Genomic DNA, 12,565 nt, shown 5'->3' on the forward strand with positions numbered 1-12,565 from the left:
TTTGAGAAAAGTACATTTTCCGGCACTTTCAGGTATCATGCACAAATTTTAGTTCAGTATTCACAGCAGTAAATGCATATTTTGTTTGGCTCTTCCATTTAATAGGAGGAATACTTCTATTAAATACTACTAAAAAGGGATACTGTTAAAAACATATACAACAATGTTATATGTCCTTATTCAACAGGAATACCTCTTTATTTGAAGTGGCCTCATTTTAGCTAACATCCAGAAGGTGTAATAAGGGACTTCTGGAGGTCTAATATCCATGCACTGGCCTAAGAGTTATTTTGGTAGAGGTGTAGAAAATTGTTTGTGTTGTATTGCCATCTGTCTGGCCCTTCCACCAAAATCAATATCAAAAAGGACAAAGGCATTTTTGTTGTAAATTGCCATTTTTCATTGTCTACATTTTTTTACTTATTTGGGTAAAAGAAATAATCACATATCAACCAACATCATGTATCTATTTATAGATGTTAGTTATAGTTATAAAATGGACAGCAAGGCTTGTTAATCTAAACCAGGGAAGCAAAGCTGATTGTAGTCCTTTCCTGATTTATGATGAAAGCAAACAAAAAGATTGCCTGCAGCCAAAGAGCATGGTTTCAGATCTACAAAAATATATATATCAAGTATAATGTAAATGGCACTCAATCTATTTTTATTGCAGAAGGTACATAAGGTAGTTTCGACGTGCATTATTTTACGCATCTCCATGTGCATTTAGTAAAATTATAGTGATTTATAGAATGCCAATCAAACAATGAGTACATTTTCACCACAGAACATAAATATGGTTATTTCCTTTGGATTTAAACAATAATTCCTTAAATTGAAAATAATAATGACTGTGTCTGTAATGATACTTTCAACAGGCAACAGAACAGGCACAGTGGTAGAATTGCTGCCTTGCAGTGCAAGAGGCGTGGGTTCGATCCTGACTATGAGTGCTGTCTGTACGGAGTTTGTACGTTCTCCCTGTGGCCTGTGTGGGATTTCTCCGGATGTTCCAGTTTCCTCACACACTCCAAAGAAGTACAGGTTTGTAGGATGATTGGCTTCGGTAAAATTGTAAATTGTGCCTAGTATGTGTAGGATGGTGTTAGTGTGCGGGGATCGCTGATCGGCGCGGAATCGGTGGTCCAAAGGGCATGTTTCCTTGCTTTATCTCTAAATTAAACTAAACTAAAAATAAGCATTTAATACATACTTCATAAAAATCTTCCATACTAACAAATAGATACACAATGTCTTTGATTGATATTGTTAGCCTGCAAAAATTACCCTTTTTTTGTGCATTTAATTCAAGAAAGTAAACATTTAAATTGCAATGTAATAGCTCCCTTTAAAAAGATGAATGCTTTGAATTGGATCAGTTGAGGAAAGGACCGCATTCAGGGTTGCCATGTGCGTGCAGAAATCCCAGACCTACTGATTACTCTTCAATGATAATATCACAACTGCACTCATTGTGGAGTCCAGCAGATAAAAAGCATGCATAAAATAAATCTCCAGCATTGAAAGTGGTGAACCCAGCTGCTGAACATGCATCAACATGCATGAGCAATGGACAAGTGACAGCCGGGTCCATTCATTTAAAAAGAGAGGAATGATAGCTATGTTTTTGTTTATTTTGAGTTTAAATTACGGGCGACACAGAGGTGCAGCTGGCAGAGCTGCTGCCTCACAGCACCAGACACCCGCGTTCAATCCTGACCTCGGCTGCTGTCTATGAGGAGTTTGCACATCCTCCCTGCGACTGCGTGGGTTTCAGGTGGGTGCTCCAGTTTCCTCCAACACCCCAAAGACGTGCTGGTTTGTAGGTTATTTGTAAATTGCCCCTTGTGTGTGTATTGAGTGGGTGCAAAAATGGGATAACATAGAACTAGTGTGAACAGGTGATCAATGGGACGTGTGGACCTAAGGACCTGTTTCAATGCTCTCTCTTTCAAACTTTTTTTTTAAATCTTAAAAATTTCACTAATGTTCTTGTGTTGTCATTTATTAAGTAATTGTAACAAATGTTAATATTTATTAATCATTTTGTCACCAGTTGTTTCTTGGACAGGGTTTTGTTTGGCATTCCCATGTGACACCAGCTCAGCATGCAAGATCCTGACTCGACTGGTACCTCACCACACCAAGTGGAGTTCAGGGTGACTTGAGGGCACATGAACAACAGGAGGTGCACAAAGGTTAAGGTCACACTTACCACAGTAACGTCAAGCCCATTAAACAAGTACTTATAACTTCCACCAGCTGGGAGATTAAAATACTGTCTCAATAAAATCATTAGAAATAATAAATCATCGCAGTGTATAGGGGTTAGGTGATTAATTAAATTATAAAAGAACAAACTTACCTCCATTAAACTTGAATGCACTCCTATCAGATAGGGCATTGGAGCACTACAAGCAGGAAAAAAGAGTCCGTTAATCTTTGCAATTTCCATTTGCATTTAAACATATTGCAAACACACATGACTGTAAATACAAAAAATCAAAGTAGATGACATTAAATCTTAAAATGCAAAATTTAGACTCATAGTGAGAAGGGCGGCATGGTGGTGCGGCCACAGAGACAATAGACAATAGGTACAGGAGTAGTCCATTCGGCCCTTCGAGCCAGCACCGCCATTCACTGTGATCATGGCTGATAGCTGCTGCCTTACAGTGCCAGAGGCACAGGTTCGATCCTGTCAATGGGTGCGATCAGTACGGAGTTTGTACGTTCTCCCCGTGGCCGCGTGGGTTTCCTTTGGGTGCTCTGGTTTCCCTCCACACTCCAAAGACGTACAGGTTTGCAGGTTATTAGAGAGGATTACACATTTTTGTGTACCAGGTTTGCAGGTTAATTGGCTTTGGTAAAAATTGTTACATTGTCGTGTGGGATAGTGCAAGTGCACGGGGATCACTGGTTTTTGTGATCAGCAGTGGGCCGAAGGGTCTGTTTCTGCGCTATATCTCTGAACTAAACTAAGTTAACAGCAATTCAACAGAAACAAAATCTTTCAATAGTTGTGCAGATCTTTGGAAGCTACAATTACTTTGAGTTTCACAGCAAACAGAGGCACTCAACCATTCCATAATACAAATTATAGTTAGCGTCACTACGAGTGAAATTTGACTTCTGCGGCAGACAAAAAAGCCAAAACCAAATCAGCAGTCTGTTTCACACATTACACCATTCTCTTTAAATTTCCACTGAAGTCAGTGCAGAAGAAAATCCAGTTGTGTATAAACTGAGCTGGCAATTTGCCATCACCCATTTTTGCACTGCAGCCAAATTTAAATTATATCTCCAGAATGTCAAAGACAAAGAACATAAGAAACAGGAGCAAAAATAGGCCGAGCACATCTTCGAACCTGCTGGTCCACTCAGTAAGATCAAGGCTAATCCTGAGCAATGTTGACATCCATTCCCACCAATCCCTGTTTCCATTAGCGCCCAAAACCTATGGATTTCACAATATATTGAAGGGTAGAGCAGACACAAGAGACTGAATGGCCGACACTTGCGTTCATTGAGATTTTTTGCACTTTTACTGATGTTACTGCATATTTGACAGCAGCGCTCTGAGAAGATTTCAAGCATTTAATTCAGAAATCAGAGCTGCAAAGGGACTTGGGAGAGCTGATGCAGGATTCCCAAAGAGTTCATTTGCAAGTCGATTTGGTAGTAAGGAAGGCAAATGCAAAGCTAGCATTTATTTCGAGAGGGCTACAACATTAAAACAGGGATATATTGCTGAGGCTTTATAAGGCATTGGTCAGACCGTATTTGGAATATTGTAAGCAGTTTTGGGCCCAATATCTGAGGAAGGATGTGCTGACATTGGAGAGGGTCCACAGGAGGCCTACGAGAATGATCCCAGGAACAATTGGGTTAACATATGATGAGCATGTGATGACACTGGGCCTGTATTCACTGGAGTTTAGAAGAAGGATGGGGTACCTCATTGAAACGTACGGAATAGTGAAAGGCTTGGATAGAGTGGATGAGGAGAGGATGTTTCCACTCGTGGGATAGTCTAGCACCAGAGGAATTTCTTTATTCTAAGGGTGGTGAATCTGTGGAATTCATCGCCACAAACGGCTGTGGAGGCAGCAGAATTGGGTTGAGAGGGAAATATAGGGTCAGCCATGATTGAATGGCAGAGTAGACTTGAATGGGTCAAATGGCTGAATTCTGCTTCTATAACTTATGAACATGCACATTTACTCACTGCAGAGAAGAATTTCCTCCTGATCTCAGTCCTAAATGGTAAACCCTTTATCCTAAGTGTTTCTCTAGATCTGAACTCTCCAAAAAGAAACAACTTCTGCTCAATGAATTCCTTGCAGACTCTTAAAGGACTCGACGTCCATCTCTCATTCTTTTTGATTCAAATGAACATGAGCCAAGATTCCCCGATCAATCTTCAGAAATCTTTGCTGTACTAATTGCAAAGAATCTGGTTCTGATGAAAAGAACCATGAATATTGTTCAAGTCTATAGATGCTGCTTTACTTTGTGAACACTTCCAGAATTTTTTGTATTTTTTTATTTCAGAGCGGATACTTATTTGGTCTTTGTCCCAGTATACCATTCCTCGGCATACAGACCGAAACTGCACATTGTATTCCAAATGAGGTCTCGCTAAATTCCAGCACAATCTCAGCAAGGCATTTCTATTTACGTACTCCTGCATTCTTGCAATGTAGGCCATTGTAGCATTTACCTTCTCAATTATTTTCAGTACTGTGTTTGCTTTCTTTACCTCTTAAGCCAGTTCACCCAGATCCCTCTGAATACATGGTGGCACAGTGGTAGAGGTTGCTGCCTTACAGCTCCAGACACCCGGGCTCGATTTGACTATGGGTGCTGTCTGTACGGAGTTTGTACGTTCTCCCCGTGATCTTGGTGGGTTTTCTCGATTTCCTCCAAACTGGTGCAGCAGGTTTGTAGGTTACTCGGCTCAGTATAATTGTAAATTGCCCCTAGTGTGTATAGGATAGTATTAATGTGTGGGGATCGCTGGTCGGTGCGGACTCGGTGGGGCCGAAGGGCCTGTTTCTACGCTCTATCTCCAAACTAAACTAAACAACATGAAGAATAAACACATGAGCTGATTATTCAGCCTCCCAATCCTGCTTTGCCATTCAATATCAGACTGTTTACCTCGGTGGGCTGAAGGGCATGTTTCCATGATGCTTTTTTGAATCAATCATTTCAATCCAATCTAATTGCCTCCTGCCCATTTCCCTCCACAGATGCTGCCTGGCCCGCTGAGTTCCTCCAACCATTTGTTTTTCTATTCAAGATTCCAACATCTGCAGTCTCTTGTGCCTCCTGATTCTTCCCTGGCTCCAGAGGTTCACCACCCTCAGAATGAAGAGATGGCTTCCTATTTCATTCCAGACCTCATACCTGGGAAAACATTCCTCTATTTTGTGAGGCCCCATTAGAATTTTGCCAAATATGATTCCCCTTCGCAAAGATAGGCTGACTCCAACCATCCTATTTTTAATTTCTTGGTGCAAAAAAACAAAGTGCTCGGACTCAGTGGATCAGGCAGCATTCGTGCAGGGAAATGATCAGACAAGCTTTTTTGGTCGCAACCCTTCTTCAGACTGATTTCTCGGTTTGATTTTGAGGTGCCCTCTTACCATTCCCTATATAAAGATTCTAGCATTTTTGCTCTGCCTCATTTGTCTAACTGGTCTATTGTTCCCCACTTTCTCTCTCCTTCCTTTACCGCTTCTTCTTCTTGCGTATGGCGTGCACAGCCTAAAGTTGTAGGACAACTTGTTCTATTTGATCTTATTTGATTGTGCACAACAGGTTGATTGCATTCGTTGAAACAGGGCGGACCACGTGAAGGTTGCAATCTCCCACCCACTTCCTTTACTAAAGAGTGGGGTTACATTTGCTGCTTTGAAATCCGTGGGGACCATTCTAAAACCTGTGGAATTAGGGAACTGAACAACCAGTGAATCCTACATCTCCAGAGCTACGAACTTCAAATCCTGCCGATCACGCGATTTCTCTCAAAAAATGTTTAAATTGATGTTAATTTCATTCATAAAGTCATAAATGATAGTAGAATTAGGCCATTTGGCCCATCATGTCTACTCCGCCATTCCTCCTCTCCTTCCACTAGTGGGAGAGTCTGGGACTAGAGGCCATAGCCTCAGAATTAAAGGATGTTCTTTTAGTAAGAAGATGAGGAGAAATTTATTTGATCAGAGGGTGGCGAATCTGTGGAATTCTTTGTCACAGAAGGCTGTGGAGGACAGATCAGTGGATATTTTTAAGGCAGAGATAGATAGATTCTTGATTAGTACAGGTGTCGGAGATTATGGGGAGAAGGCAGGAGAATGGGGTTAGGAGAGAGAGATAGATCAGTAATGATTGAATGGCGGAGTAGCTTGATGGGCCGAATGGCCTAATTTTACTCCTATCACTTATGGCCTTTTGATTCAATCATGGCTGATCTATCTCTCCCTCCTAACCCTGCCTTTTCCCCATAACCTCTGACACCTGTCATTAATCAAATCCTCAAAAATAAATGATACTAGGGCAAATATTATTTTATCTATCAGAGTTGCTGTGATTCAGTGTTAGGTTCAATCTTTCTCCCAGGGTAGAGGATTCTACAACTAGAGGGGATAGGATTACGTTCGGAGGGGAACGTTTAAATGGGACCTCAGGGGCAATGTATTCACTCAGAGGGTTGTTCATATCTGGAATGAGCTGCCAAAGGAAGCTTTAGAATTGGATACAACTTTTAAACTATGACCAAATATAAATGGATAGGAAAGATATATGGACAGAGGTTTTTGGGCCAAATGGGACTAGCCCAATATGCCAACCTTCTTGGCAAGAAGTACGTGGGCTCCAGGGCCTGTTGCCATGCTGTAAAACTCTTTACAACTGGTACAAGTTTGACGATTCATCAGAGCTTCTATACATCTTCAGAACCAAAACCAAAAAGTACACATATACTTAGTCCCCTCTCAATAGAATCCATTTGTGCAGTGCAAGGTTCATTTTGTCTCAGTTTATCCTTGAAAGCATTCCACAGACGGATTTACACAATATCAAACGGCTCCTTTAAACTGGATGGAAAGAGCTGGATAAAGGAAATAAATGCAGCTTGTGTGAGTGACACAAGTATTCACAATGGGAACATCCAACATAAGTCAACAAGTTGAATGGGTGAATCCATCACAAGAAAGAGTACAATTATTCCAATATCACAAAGAATAAACTTATCAAAAACATACTTCTATACATATTGTACATGAAAGTGCATGCTGGGCCTCAACGGAAGATTTATTTTCAATCATATTCTTTAAACTGAACACCTTCTTCTCCAATCCCCACATAAGATGTGTCAAAGATGAAAATACTCTGAAGTATCGTCTATAAACTATTCATGAAACTAGTCTTTCAAAGTGAAAACAGGAGCCGGGGTTTTTATTTGAAGAAACTGGAATCTCAGTACAACGTGCGAGGAAGTGCAGGACTTTCATATGAAGAAAGACTGGATAGACTCGGCTTGTACTCGCTAGAATTTAGAAGATTGAGGGGGGATCTTATAGAAACGTACAAAATTCTTAAGGGGTTGGACAGGCTAGATGCAGGAAGATTGTTCCCGATGTTGGGGAAGTCCAGAACAAGAGGTCACAGTTCAAGGATAAGGGGGAAATCTTTTAGAACCGAGATGAGAAAAACATTTTTCACACAGAGAGTGGTGAATCTCTGGAATTCTCTGCCACAGAAGGTAGTTGAGGCCAGTTCATTGGCTATATTTAAGAGGGAGTTAGATGTGGCCCTTGTGGCTAAAGGGATCAGGGGGTATGGAGAGAAGGCAGGTACAGGATACTGAGTTGGATGATCAGCCATGATCATATTGAATGGCGGTGCAGGCTCGAAGGGCCAAATGGCCTACTCCTGCACCTATATTCTATGATTCTATGTTTCTATGAAGTGCTTTATCCAAAGTGCGAATGGAATGTGCTATCTTTTTCCTGGCCTACAATAGTTCCCCCTGCGCTCGTGGCATAATGGATTGTGGGCTAGACCTTGACGTGGACCAGTTGCTGGGATAACTGCTTCATGTGTGCTGCCTTGTTTCACAATTTAATATGGCATGTGGCTTGCAATCACTTTTCACAAGTGCACATAAATAGTTTTTCTGCCCGAGTTCACGGGGGAGAGGTTATAAAATGTCAATGTTGCTAAATAAATCCAGGCATCATGAGTACACTAACTGAAATGGAAGACCTCCGCTGATCACCATTGACAGCAAGTGTGTAAAAGTGTGCACGAGGGAGAGCTTTATAACATAAATACCAAACTGCCGAGCTATTCCCTTGTTGCGAGTTCGTCTGGATATCAAAGTATTGCGTGCCAAAATATTTCATGTAATATTTCAGATTTTAAACACTGATATTTTCTGTCTAATCTGCAAGTGCTATTGTTTTGGACCTGCAGATATGAAACAGCGGTGGCTACTATACTGGACTAGAGTGTGCCAGAGGCAAGATCAAAAGACTTGTATTTGAATCCCAGTGGTGCAGCTTAAATTTGGGTGAATCAATTCAATAATCCGAAATCAATTGACCCGAAGCGTCACCCATTCCTTCTCTCCAGAGATGCTGCCTGTCTTGCTGAGTGACTCCAGCTTTTTGTGCGATCCGAGGGAAATAGACAGTCAGTGTTTCGGGTCGGGACCTTTCAGCTGACTGAAAGAGAGGGGAGATAGCCAGTACAAAGAGGTGAGGGGGAGGGGTGGCGAAAGAACTGGCAAGCAATAGATAGGGCGGCACGGTGGCACAGCGGTAGAGTTGCTGCTTTACAGCGCAAGAGACCCGAGTTCAATCCTGACCACGGGTGCTGTCTGTACGGAGTTTGTACGTTCTCCCCGTAACCTGCGTGGGTTTTCTCCGAGATCTCCGGTTTCCTCCCCCACTCCAAAGGCTTACAGGTTAGTAGGTTAAATGGCTTGGTATAAATGTAAATTGTCCCTAGTGCGTGTAGGATAGTGTTAATATGCGGTGATTGCTGGTTGGCAGGGACTCAGTGGGCCGATGGGCCTGTTTCCATGCTGTATCTCCAAACTAAACTAAACCAAACTTAGACATGTCCTGGTGAAAAAATGTGGCTGGCAGATGGAGTCAGGGGAGGGGGAAGTTGGAAATAGCAACAAGAGGCTGGGAGGAGATAGGTGGAGGCAATAAAGGACTACAGGTGATGGAATCTGACAGGGAAGGAAGGAGAAGATTGGGATCAAATAAGGGTGGCAGGGTGGACAGATGGGAACGATGGAGGGAGGGCACTCAGTGGGAGGAGTGTGTGGGCAATGGATGGCTGGTAGTTTGTGGGGGATAGGGAAAGAAACTGGGTGAAAGGGGGCTGTGGGGGGAGGGTTTGGAGGAAAAGAAGGACTTAAAAGAATGGACGTGGGTGGATGAGGAGGGATAGAGGGGAGCAGATACCTGAAACTGGAGACTTCAATGTAATGCCGTCGGCTTGTAGTCTAGCCAGGCAGAATACAAGGTGCTGGTCCTCCAGCTTATATATATACTTATATAACTGTCTGAGGGAAGATTACATTGTCATGAAATAACCTGAGGAATAGGTTTAAACTCTGAAACTTCTCCTTTGTCTTTACTCTAACCAAGGAAAATTGCAGGAAATGCCACAATCTACATTCATACAAAAGTTCTTTAATTTGAATCATCTTTTAAACCTGCTGGCAATTACATTCCATTCAAAATTCATTGTCATGGTTTGAAATGATTGCAATTGTTCAAGTGAATCACTGCTCTGTCACGCAATACCACTTTACTGGATCGATCTCTAGTTTTTACTGGTCAGTGTGGTTTTGGGTTCACAAATGATAAAACGTGAATCAGGATATAATTCTCAACACTGAGTTAGTTGATTACAACTTGTATCTCACCCTGGACAATTAGCAGCAGGAAAAACATTTCTCAAAGAACAAAGTGCTGAGAAGTCCTGGTTGGATTGTTGTATATACGACATATGGCTTTTGACAAAGTTCTGATGCAATATCCTTTATATTTAATTGAGAGATTTTAGTTTAGAGGCACAGCGTGGAAACAAGCCCTTCGGCCCACTGAGTCCATGCCGACCAGCGATTTTTGCACACTAACACTATCCTACACACACACACACACACACTAGGGACAATTTACAATTTACAAATTTACCGAAGCCAATTAACCTATAAACCTGTGCATCTTTGGAGTGTGGGAAGAAACCGGAGCACCCGGAGAAAACCCACAAGGTCACGGGGAGAACATAATAACTCTGTACAGACAGCACCCATGGTCAGGATCGAACCCTGGTCTCTGGGGCTATCAGGTTGCAACTCCACCACTGCGCCACCATGCCAAGCATATTATATGTAAGATAAACCACATCTCCTCAGAACTTAGGAAAGGTCTTGAATGAATGGATGCAATGCACGCTTGTGTTACTTATTTCAAGTGCGCTCTCATAATTATATCTGGATTAAAGAGGGTGCCAGACGGCCAGTTGCCGGACCTGTAATACAACAGGGATTTACACATTTTACATATCAATTTACTTCAGTAGGTTGCTTCTCACTAAAGTAGTTGGCTCGCCTAAAACATCATGAACTGGATTTGGATTTTCTTCTTCTGTTGTATCAATAACAGGACAGTTTAGAGTCGTTCTATGCTTAAGCAATTGGTTCTAAACAAATAATAGACTAATGCAGTGTCTTCAAGGATAGATTAAAGAGCACGTGACATCAACAACAGCTGGCCACAGTTCTCTGGGTTATACACGACTTGTCTGGGTGTGCTGGTTTAATGAGCCCACTGTTTAAGGAAATACTTTACATATGGACTAACAAAATTAATGAAAGTTACCATTCTTATGGTGCACTTCCGAGAATGCACAGAAACGAAACAAGAAAGGTTTTGCTTTAAAAGTCAATACCGCCTCTTGCTTCAATCAGTCAGGCGACTGACTGACTCATAAACAAGAAGTTATGAGCTGAAGTCTCGGGCCTGCTGGTTACCTGAGCTCTGCTGTCGCAACTGAACGAGATTTGTTAGTTCTCAGTTGGAATGCTATATGGGGCAATGAACCAAAGCAAGGCACTTAGAGATAAAATCTGGTATCTAATTTCCTCCACTTGAACCCTGCTCTTTAAAGCCAGGCACTTGGCGGCCATTTTGTCAGCTGGACGCTCACAAACACTGAATTTGGAAAAGCTCTGGGACAAAATTCAGCATCCAGAAGAATCGGTTCATGCCGAGTCCCAGAAAGTTCACAAAGCAATTCTACCGCACAAAGGTAGATTTATTCAAATACTTAATTATTTTGTACTCAGTGACAGAACTGCGCTTCCAAATGAAAAATATCCCAGGAATGTCCTGGTTTGTCAAGTGTATATTGAAAAAAAAACTTTGAAGAAAAGGACACAAAGTGCTGGAGTAGCTCAGTGGGTCACGCAGCATCTCTGGAGACCATGGATGGGCGATGTCTAGGATCGGGACTGTTCTTCTGACTGATTGTATTGGGGGGGGGGGGATAGCTGGAAAAAAGAGGTGAGGGTAGGACAAAGTCTGGCAAGTGATATGTGTGGATACAGGTAAGACTGATTGGCGGATGGACAAAGGCAGTGAGATAAGGGAAGAGGTGTGAAACGTGATGTCAGAGGAAGGGATATACGTAGAAGGGGCCGGGGTGGGGGGATGAGGAAAGGGGTCGAGATTGGAGGAGAAATGGGTGCTCATCCAGGTGGAGCACAAGGGGGGAGGGGTGAGGTTTAATTACTTTGCAGAGTTTAGTAATTAAATCAGAGTTTGCCCTCGTGGAAAACAAAAACAGACTGCCCACAATTTCAATCTGTTTATGTGCTAGTATTAATATCAATGGGATTGCCTTCCTTGGGATGAGACCCTGCCCTAACACAGAACACTCACCAGAAGATGAGGTGTCTAGAAATATATATTATCCATCAGTAATTTGTTTGTCTCTTAAGTTAGAGAATGACAAACAAGTTGATGAATGTTTTTTTTTTGGATAATGGAAAGTGTACAGGTGATTACTACTTTAAAGGATGAAGCTCCATAGAGTGCGATCTGAGCTATCTGATACCTGGCGTCATTATGCACAAAAAACACTGTGCTTCTATTGTCATTCCCCATGAAGAGGAAAGTAGCTTGTAAGTTTTTCTGCTGTGTCTGTGGATAATAATCTACAGGTAGCTTTGGATAAAAAATAATGACTGCACACAGCACACCTGTGATCTCTTTCATTTCCAAATGACACTCCATGTTCCTCAGCTGGAAGCAGAAACAAAGAGCCTCCAATGCAAGCACTTAAAGCAATGAGGGAATTCATTTTCTCTTGGTTCCCGTGAAAGTGCGCACCCTCAGGGAAAAAGAATTAAAAATCTGAGAAAAATTAATGAAATAAAAGTAGCACTTTCTTCACAATTCTTCAAAATCATTTCACATTTAGATGTTGCATTAAAAACACACGCGGAATGATTTTCACAGCAGCTAACTTC

General features: G+C 41.9%; 1 protein-coding gene across 6 annotated transcripts in view; it reads right to left on the bottom strand.

The window, feature by feature from the left end:
• Positions 1-12,565, bottom strand: part of dennd1a (DENN domain containing 1A) — a 492,710-nt gene that overhangs the window by 186,064 nt on the left and 294,081 nt on the right. For all 6 annotated transcript variants that reach the window (XM_033048631.1, XM_033048628.1, XM_033048627.1 and 3 more), the window contains one exon: positions 2,366-2,411. In XM_033048631.1, coding sequence (XP_032904522.1) covers positions 2,366-2,411 — 46 coding nt within the window. The remainder of the gene's footprint in view (positions 1-2,365; positions 2,412-12,565) is intronic.

The sequence above is a fragment of the Amblyraja radiata genome, chromosome 32 (genome assembly GCF_010909765.2).
Source record: "Amblyraja radiata isolate CabotCenter1 chromosome 32, sAmbRad1.1.pri, whole genome shotgun sequence".
Lineage (NCBI taxonomy): Eukaryota > Metazoa > Chordata > Chondrichthyes > Rajiformes > Rajidae > Amblyraja > Amblyraja radiata.